This window comes from Ranitomeya variabilis, chromosome 6, assembly GCF_051348905.1.
Source record: "Ranitomeya variabilis isolate aRanVar5 chromosome 6, aRanVar5.hap1, whole genome shotgun sequence".
Classification (NCBI taxonomy): Eukaryota; Metazoa; Chordata; class Amphibia; order Anura; family Dendrobatidae; genus Ranitomeya; species Ranitomeya variabilis.
Window position 1 is genome coordinate 327,107,893 of NC_135237.1, and position 9,289 is coordinate 327,117,181.

At 41.8% G+C, this 9,289-nt stretch overlaps 1 protein-coding gene across 1 annotated transcript in view; it reads left to right on the forward strand.

The window, feature by feature from the left end:
* BPHL (biphenyl hydrolase like) overlaps window positions 1-8,387 on the forward strand; it is a 173,747-nt gene extending 165,360 nt beyond the window's left edge. The window contains exon 7 of the mRNA XM_077267644.1: window positions 8,136-8,387. Within this exon, the coding sequence (XP_077123759.1) occupies window positions 8,136-8,229 (94 nt within the window). The 3' untranslated portion in view covers window positions 8,230-8,387. The remainder of the gene's footprint in view (window positions 1-8,135) is intronic.
* The last annotated feature ends 902 nt before the right edge of the window (window positions 8,388-9,289 follow it).

Below are 9,289 nucleotides of genomic sequence, written 5' to 3' on the forward strand. Positions count from 1 at the left end.
TTGTCAGTGAAGTATATTCCTTTGATACAGTTTCCTTACCAGTTTACTAAATGTAAATGACTATCATAAACAGTCTTTCTGACTGTACATAGAAAATACAACCTAGAATAGAATTACCATTAATTACTTACTGCAGGGTATATATTCCTTGTTTTTACCCCTAGGTTGTGTTTGTTGGTTAGTGGCTACAGTGTTAACATGCACCTACACATTACACTTATACCAACAGGTGTGCTGGCCTATGTTTTCAGGTTTCTACATAGAAAATAGAAATGTACTTTTTACAAACTTTGCATAAATCAGTAATACAGGAAAATTTCAAAAAAACTTTGTAATAAACCTTATCAATGAAATACGCTTCCATTCCCTCTTATTGAACATTTCTTCCATTCCTGGCTGCCTTTTGAAACTATCAGTTATCATCCACTCTCCAATTATAACTCAAGACTGTCTTGTCCAGACAAGTCGGATTGCTAGCTCCCTATGCTGTCATGTTACAAATATCATTACAGTCTATGGAGAGGGGAGGGGGAAGGAGTGACGAGCAGGGAGAAGAAATGGGCAGATGTAGACAGTGAGAAGAAGATGATGGTGAGCGTTCTAAAAAGTCTTTTACCTAAAATCCAAGCAGATTCACATTGAGACTGCTCAGTATTATTGAATGTGTTCATCTATTTTGTTACTTGTGTGCTAAAAAATGTTTGAAGAGCTGGCATTCCTCTGTGTGCTGTGCTCTGCATGGCAGACATCACTGCAGCTAGTCTTCTCCCCCTATCTACTAAGAGGATTGTAAATTAGAGACAGAGCATGTACTGGTGTAAAAGCAAAGGGCTGTGCAATTTGAGAATTGTCTGAAAAAATTTAAATGCCATAAAGAGGACATTTCACCTAATTTTTCATCTTGATCTGGATACATAATGTAATAGTGGCTACAGAGCAGTTTAACCCCTTAAGGACGAGGTGTATTTCCGTTTTTGCATTTCCATTTTTTGCTCCTCTTCTTCCCACGGCCATAACTTTTTTATTCTTCCGTCAATATGGCCATGTGAAGGCTTGTTTTTTGCAGGACGAGTTATACTTTTGAAGGACACCATTGATTTTACCATATTGTGTACTAGAAAACGGGGAAAAATTCCAAATGCGGTGAAATTGCAAACAAAAAATGCAATTCCACATTTTTTGGGGGGGAATTTTTTTCACCATGTTCACTAAATGCTAATTATGCCATTATGATTTTCCAGGTCATTTTGAGTTCACAGACACCAAACAGGTTTAGGTTCTTTTTTATTTAAGTGGTGAAAAAAATGCAAAGTTTGTAAAAAAAAAAAGTTGCCATTTTCCAAAACCCGTAGCGTCTCCATTTTTCAGGATTTGGGGCTGGGTGATGGCTTATTTTTTGCGCACCGATCGGATGTTTTTATTGATACCATTCTGGTGTGTATACGATCTTTTGATCGCCCACTACTGCATTTTATTGCAATGATGCAGCGATCAAGAAAACATAATTCTGGGGATTCTTTTTTTTTCTTGCTATGCCGTTTACGGATTTGGATTAGTTATTTTTATGTATTGATAGATCAGGTGATTCTGAACGCGGCGATACCAAATATGTGTATATTTGATTTTTTTTAATTGTTTTATTTTGAATGGGGCAAATGGGGGGTAATGTTAACCCCATAGTGACAGAGCCAATTTGGTACTTAATGACCGAGCCAATTTTTACAATTCTGACCACTGTCACTTTATGAGGTTATAACTCTGGAACGCTTCAATGGATCGTGATGATTCTGAAATTGTTTTTTTGGGACATATTGTACTTCATGTTAGTGGTAAAATTTCTTCAATATTACTTGCGATTATTTATGGAAAAAAAAACTGGAAATATGGCGAAAATTTTTAAAATTTTGCAATTTTCAAACTTTGTATTTTTATGCCCTTAAATCAGAGAGATATGTCACAAAAATAGTTAATAAATAACATTTCCCACATGTCTACTTTACATCAGCACAATTTTGGAAACAAAATTTTTTTTTGTTAGGGAGTTATAAGGGTTAAAAGTTGACCAGCAATTTCTCATTTCTACAACACCAGTTTTTTTTAGGGACCACATCACATTTGAAGTCATTTTGAGGGGTCTATATGATAGAAAATAACCAAGTGTGACACCATTCTAAAAACTGCACCCCACAAGGTGCTCAAAACCACATTCAAGAAGTTTATTAACCCTTTACGTGCTTCACAGGAACTGAAACAATGTGGAAGGAAAAAATGAACATTTAACTTTTTTTTGCAAACATTTTACTTCAGAACCATTTTTTTTTTTTTTTCACAAGTGTAAAACAGAAATTTAACCATAAATGTTGTTGTGCAATTTCTCCTGAATACGCCGATACTCCATATGTGGGGGCAAACCACTGTTTGGGCACACCGCAGAGCTTGGAAGAAAAGGAGCGCCGTTTGACTTTTTCAATGCAGAATTGGCTGGAGTTGAGATTGGATGCCATGTCACGTTTAGAGAGCCCCTGATGTGCCTAAACAGTGGAAACCCCCCCACAGGTGACACCATTTTGGAAACTAGACCCATTAAGGAACTTATCTAGATGTGTGGTGAGCACTTTGAGCCCCCAAGTGCTTCACAGAAGTTTATAAAGTAGAGGCGTGAAAATAAAAAATCGCATTTGTTTACTCAAAAATGATCTTTTCGCCCACAAATTCTTATTTTCACAAGGGTAACAGGAGAAATTAGACCACAAAAGTTGTTGTGCAATTTCTCCTGAGTACGTTGATACCCCATATGTGGGGGTAAACCACTGTTTGGGCGCACCGCAGAGCTTGGAAGAGAAGGAGTGCCGTTTTACTTTTTTAATGTAGAATTGGCTGGAATTGAGATCGGACACCATGTCGCGTTTGGAGAGCCCCTGATGTGCCTAAACGGTAGAAACCCCCCACAAGTGACCCCATTTTGGAAACTAGACACCTTAAGGAACTTATCCAGATGTGTGGTGAGCACTTTAAACCCCCAAGTGCTTCACAGAAATGTATAAAGTAGAGCCGTGAAAATAAAAATCCTTTTTTTTTCCTCAAAAATGATTTTTTAGCCTGCAATTTTTTATTTTCTCAAGGGTAACAGGAGACATTGGACCCCAAAATCTGTTGACCAGTTTGTCCTGAGTATGCTGATACCCCATATGTGGGGGGAGCACTCTTTGGGCACCCATCGGGGCTCGGAAGGGAAGGAGCGCCGCTTGGAATGCAGACTTTGATGGGATGGTCTGCGGGCGTCATGTTGCATTTGCAGAGCTCCTTATGTACCTAAACAGTAGAAACACCCCACAAGTGACCTCATTTTGGAAACTAGACCCCCCCAAAGAGCTTATCTAGATGTGTGGTGAGCACTATGAACCCCCAACTGCTTCACAGAAGTTTATAATGTAGAGCCATGAAAATAAAAAAAATCATATTTTTTCCACAAAAATGATTTTTCACCCCCAAATTTTTACTTTCACAAGGGTAACAGGAGAAATTGGACCCCAAAATGTATTGTGCAATTTATGCTGAGTAGGCTGATACCCCATATGTCGGGGTAAACTACTGTTTGGGCGCATGGCAGAGCTCGGAAGGGAAGGAGCACCGTTTTGGAATGCAGACTTTGATAGAATGGTCTGCGGGCGTTATGTTGCGTTTGCAGAGCCCCTGATGTACCTAAACAGTAGAAACCCCCCACAAGTGACCTCATTTTGGAAACTAGACCCCCCAAGGAACTTATCTAGATGTGTGGTGAGAACTTTGAATGCCCAAGTGCTTCACAGAAGTTTATAATGCAGAGTCGTGAAAATAAAAATAAAAAAATTTTTCCACAAAAAAGATTTTTTAGCCCCCAAATTTTTATTTTGACAAGGGTAACAAGAGAAATTGGACCCCAAAAGTTGTTGCCCAATTTGTCCTGAGTACACTGATACCCCATGTGTGGGGGGACCACTGTTTGGGCGCATGGCAGAGCTCGGAAGGGAAGGAACGCCATTTTGGAATGCAGACTTTGATAGAATAGTCTGTGGGCATTATGTTGCGTTTGCAGAGAACCTGATGTACCTAAACAGTAGAAACCCCCCACAAGTGACCCCATTTTGGAAACTAGACCCCCCAAGGAACTTATCTAGATGTGTGGTGAGAACTTTGAATGCCCAAGTGCTTCACAGAAGTTTATAATGCAGAGTTGTGAAAATAAAAAATATTTTTTTTTCCACAAAAAAGGTTTTTTAGCCCCCAAGTTTTTATTTTCACAAGGGTAACAGGAGAAATTGGACCCCAAAAGTTGTTGTCCAATTTATCCCGAGTACGCTGGGGCATCCATATGTGGGGGTAAACCACTGTTTGGGCGCACAGCAGTGCTCGGAAGGAGGGAGCACCATTTGACTTTTTGAGCGCAAAATTGGCTGTGGCGTTTAGAGACCCCCTGATGTACCTAAACAGTGGAAACCCCCAAAATCTAACTCCAACCCTAACCCCAACACACCCCTAACCCTAATGCCAACCCGATCCATAATCCTAATCACAACCCTAAAGATAATCACAACCCTAACCCCAAAACAACCATAACCCTATTCAGAACCCTAAGTCCAACACACCCCTAATCCTAATCTCAACCCTAACCTCAAACCTAACCCTAATCCCAATACACCCCTAATCCCAACCCTAACCTTAACCCTAATCCCAAACCTAACCCTAATCCCAAACGTCACCCTAATGCCAACCCTAATCCAAACCGTAATCCCAACTCTAACCCTAACTTTAGCCGCAACCCTAGTCCTAACTTTAGCCCCAACCCTAGCCCTAACTTTAGCCCCAACCCTAGCCCTAACTTTAACCCTAACCCTAAATTTAGCCCCAACCCTAACCCTAAATTTAGCCCCAACCCTAACCCTAACTTTAGCCCTAACCCTAACCCTAAATTTAGCCCTAACCCTAAATTTAGCCCCAACCCTAACCCTAGCCCTAACCCTAGCCCTAACCCTAAATTTAGCTCCAACTCCTCTAGCTGCCGGCCAGCAGATCATGGCGGGTGCACTGCGCATGCGCCCGCCATTTTCTTACCGAAGGAAGAAGCCGGCGGCCAGGATAGGACACAGGAGGACCCAGGGACATCGGTAAGTATGATAGGGTCCCCGAATCCCCCTATTTCTTTGTCCTCTGATGTGCGATCACATCAGAGGACAGAATTACACTTCGCTTTTTTTTCTTTTTGCGGTCGCCGGTAAACAGTTAATTACTGGCGATTGCAAAACAGGGGTCGGTAAAAACCGACCCCGATCATGTTCTTTGGGGTCTCGGCTACCCCCGGTAACCAAGACCCCAGAGAAATTCCGACTCTGGGGGGCGCTATTCACTTTTTCCACAGCGCCGTTAATTAACGTATCGGCGGTCATTAAGGGGTTAACATGTTAACAGCTGTGGGTAGATTGCGATTCCACCTGCTGCTGTTAGGGGCACATGACAGCTGCTCAGGTCAGCTGTCATGTGCCGGAAAAGGTGCGGGCTCATCGCCGGAGCCCGCACGAAACAGGGGGAGGCTTTCAATGTCAGATATATCCGTCATTGGCCGTTGAGGGGTTAAAATGTTTTTGGTTTATTTGTTTTGTTTTTTTAATTTTGCCTCTCTATTGCAGAGATATTAGTGATCAAAATATTTGGGACCTAAGCAGTATATTTTATTTACGCCTAAGTTGCATTACCAGAGAGATTTCACTGGGGGTGTGTACTACTTCCTCTTTCTATCATTGACCAAATCATAAGCAGGCGGCAACACACGGGGAAAGAATAACACACTGCCACAATAGAACTGACAAACCGCCTGCTCTCCTCCCTGCAGCGTGAGAACGTGATGGACCGCAGGAAATCTGAGTGTGATTGTTTTATTCTGCTCTGATATATACTAAGACCTAAAATATAACTTTTAATAAATCTCGAATGGATAATAGCGCAACATGTGATAAAGTGCAAAAAAGTGCTCATATAACCAATGCCATATTAAAAATTGGTTTTATCTCACCAAATGGTCCTCATTCTTTTTCCTTTTGTCCGGGAGCATCCAACAATGTTCCCTACGCGTTTCCTCTCCCATAGGGGAGAATCATCAGGGGAACTGCAAAATGAACGTGGGGTATTCCTATCAAGAGGGAGTCCCTGCGTCAGCAGGTGACTCTCGTGTCTAGAGCTCCCAGTAGTGGGACCAGACTTATGGTAAGGTCACCATGTTTTGGTGGGTACAATATAGTAGACTGACTTGGAGACTGCCCTTGTCAGGGCGGGAGCTACACAGGGGCACGACTGGGGTAGTATAGAATACAAATCTCCCCCTCCCCTTAAGAACATTGTTGGATGCTCCCGGACAAAAGGAAAAAGAATGAGGACCATTTGGTGAGATAAAACCAATTTTTAATATGGCACTGGTTATATGAGCACTTTTTTGCACTTTATCACATGTTGCGCTATTATCCATTCGAGATTTTAATAGTATTTATTAAAAGTTATATTTTAGGTCTTAGTATATATTAGTTGGTCTCCTAGCTTATTTGCCTATATTTTGAGGACCTTGAGAGGGGTATCATACTCAGATACACCCTATATGTGATACATTTTTATTCTGCTCTGCAGCGCCTATTAAGTCGTGTCTCCAGTTCAACATGAAAAATTTGGTGAAAGTCCAACTAAAAAAATAAAAAAGGAGTGCCAGCCAACACCTCTAAAATAATGTCTCCTGACTTTTGATAAATCCCAACATTTACTCTGTAGGTAGGAGTGGGCTGCCTTTATCCCCTTCCTCTCCTCTTTATGTAAATCTTTCCTCCAGGTTCGAACTCTCCACGATCCTTGCTTCTCCTCAGCTGAAAGAACCACCCTCTCCAGAGGGAATCCGATTGCCTCCTCTCATCTTCGGAATGGAACAACATACCAGAGATAAGGAGATCCAACTGTCTTACAACAACAAGGCTTATTCCACATTACATAAAAATTCCATAATTTTTATGTTCCGTTCAGCTGATGAGAGGAGGCGATTTGGTGTGGAGGAGCTTGTGTCCTGCTTGCCTCCAGAGCTTTTGGTTGATTCAGCTGAGAAGAGGCAGAGATCGTCTGACTCTCCTATTTTATTTTTTTAGCTTGATTTTGATTCACTGTGTCCAAGGCCCTGGGCGACTGGTTTGGAAGCAGCAGGCTGATCCCAGATGTTGGAAGGCTTCTTTATGTATGTGAGTGGCTTCCATGCCTCACACATATTGTAAGTTCTAATTGCTGTTAATAGTGTGCTTATAGTGTGCTAATAGTGTGCTCCTCTGTCCAGTGTTTTTTGTTTTTGCTGTACATTTGGTGAAAGGTCCTCTTTAATGAGTTAAGTATCTTTTTATATATAGTGTTTCTTTTGTTGGGCTGTACAATTTAAGGACGTTTTACAGTTTAATGAAAGTGGACCTCAAATGTTCTAATATATCTAAAGTAACAAATACAGCAGATACTTGACCTTACTGGGTCCAGAAGCTGATATCTGATGATGCTCAGGTCTTTTTGTTTTGGCTGCAGTAGAAACATCACATCGACAACTTACATCACCGCTGCAGCCAATCACTGAGCTCAGAAGCTGTGCTGTAGTAGACTGCACAAGCCGCTGAGCTCAGTGCTTGACTGCGGTGGTGATGTGAACTGTTGACATGACGACGTTGCCGCAAATACCACATTGCATCAATCGCTCATATCACCACCAGAGCCAATTGCGGAGCTCAGCGCATCATGCCGTCTACCTCAGTACAGCTGCGGAGCTCGGTGATTGTTTGTGATGGTGATGCACATTGTTGACGTGACGTTACCACAGCGGAAAGAACACTGAGACTGAAGCTGGGAGCTGGCTCCGAACCCAAAGAGAGGGGAGTACCTGCTCTTTGTTATTTTAAGTGCATAAGAGCATTTGACGTCTACTTTTCTTAAATTGTAAAACTCCTTGAAAGAGGTATGGGATTGTACATTACTTTGAAGTATCACCTCTTTCTATTTGACATACCAAGATTTCTAGTCTCTAAGTGATGGTTACTGGGTGTTTCTTTCATGCATAATAATATATTAAATTGTGGAACTTTTTTCTTTTACAGGCTGCATCTGATGCCGGAGGGCAAACACAATCTTCATCTAAGATTTTCTGAAGAGTTTAACAGATTAGTGGAAGACTTCTTATGCTCAGCATAACCTTTCTGTAAAACTACCTCAAATGGTAGCGTAGCTAGTAATGAAAGAAAACAGTGCATATCAGATTTCCTTAATATTTTGCTGTTAAAATTAATGAAAACTCTAGTGGCCATGAGTTATGTAATCACTTGCTGACAAAATAAAACTGGTTCATGTGCAAAACTGCTTAGCCTTTCTTTTGTACGTATTGCAAACCGCTTTCTGTGAGTGCCCAGAAATAAAACTCATTTTATGATTTGCAGTAAATTATAAACTGCACCCTATCAAAGCTGTAAAGTTAGATAGCTACATGCACTTTTCTGCTATATGTGTCCATACATATCAGATGAATATTGGCTGAAAACACATTTAAATTGGGCATCTTGAATTTTACCATGTGTAAGAAAGCAGGAGGTATAATCGTTTATGGCACATATGTGTCACCGAGGTGATTGGCCTCGGTAGAATAAAGTCTGCACCAGTAACACTAGGTTACTCAGAGAATTTTAATTTGTCTGGATTTTTTTGTCAAGGATTTAGGAGCTTCCAAAAGAGTCTGGGTGGGAAAGGTTGTTCCTATAATGCAGCCCAGTGCTTACAGGCTTACCAGGCAGCTAAGGCTTCTTTCACACTTCCGTCGGTACGGGGCCGTTGCTAAGCGTCGGCGCGACGTACCGACGGATGTTGTGAAAATTCGGCACAACGTGGGCAGCGGATGCAGTTTTTCAACGCATCCGCTGCCCATTCTAAAGTCCCGGGGAGGAGGGAGCGGAATTCCAGCGGCGCATGCGCAGTAGGAAATGCAGGATGCGACGTACGAAAAAACGTTCCCTTGAACGTTTTGTCGTGACGACGGTCCGCCAAAACACGAGGCATCCAGTGCACGACGGACGCGACGTATGGCCATATGTCGCGATCCGTTGGCAATACAAGTCTATGGGAAAAAATGCATCCTGTGGGCACATTTGCAGGATGTGTTTTTTTCCCAAAATGACGCATTGCGACGGTTGCCAAATGACGCAAGTGGGAAAGTAGCCTAAGTTAGCTCAGCAGAGTGGATTTCTGCTGGAGCTGGACAGAG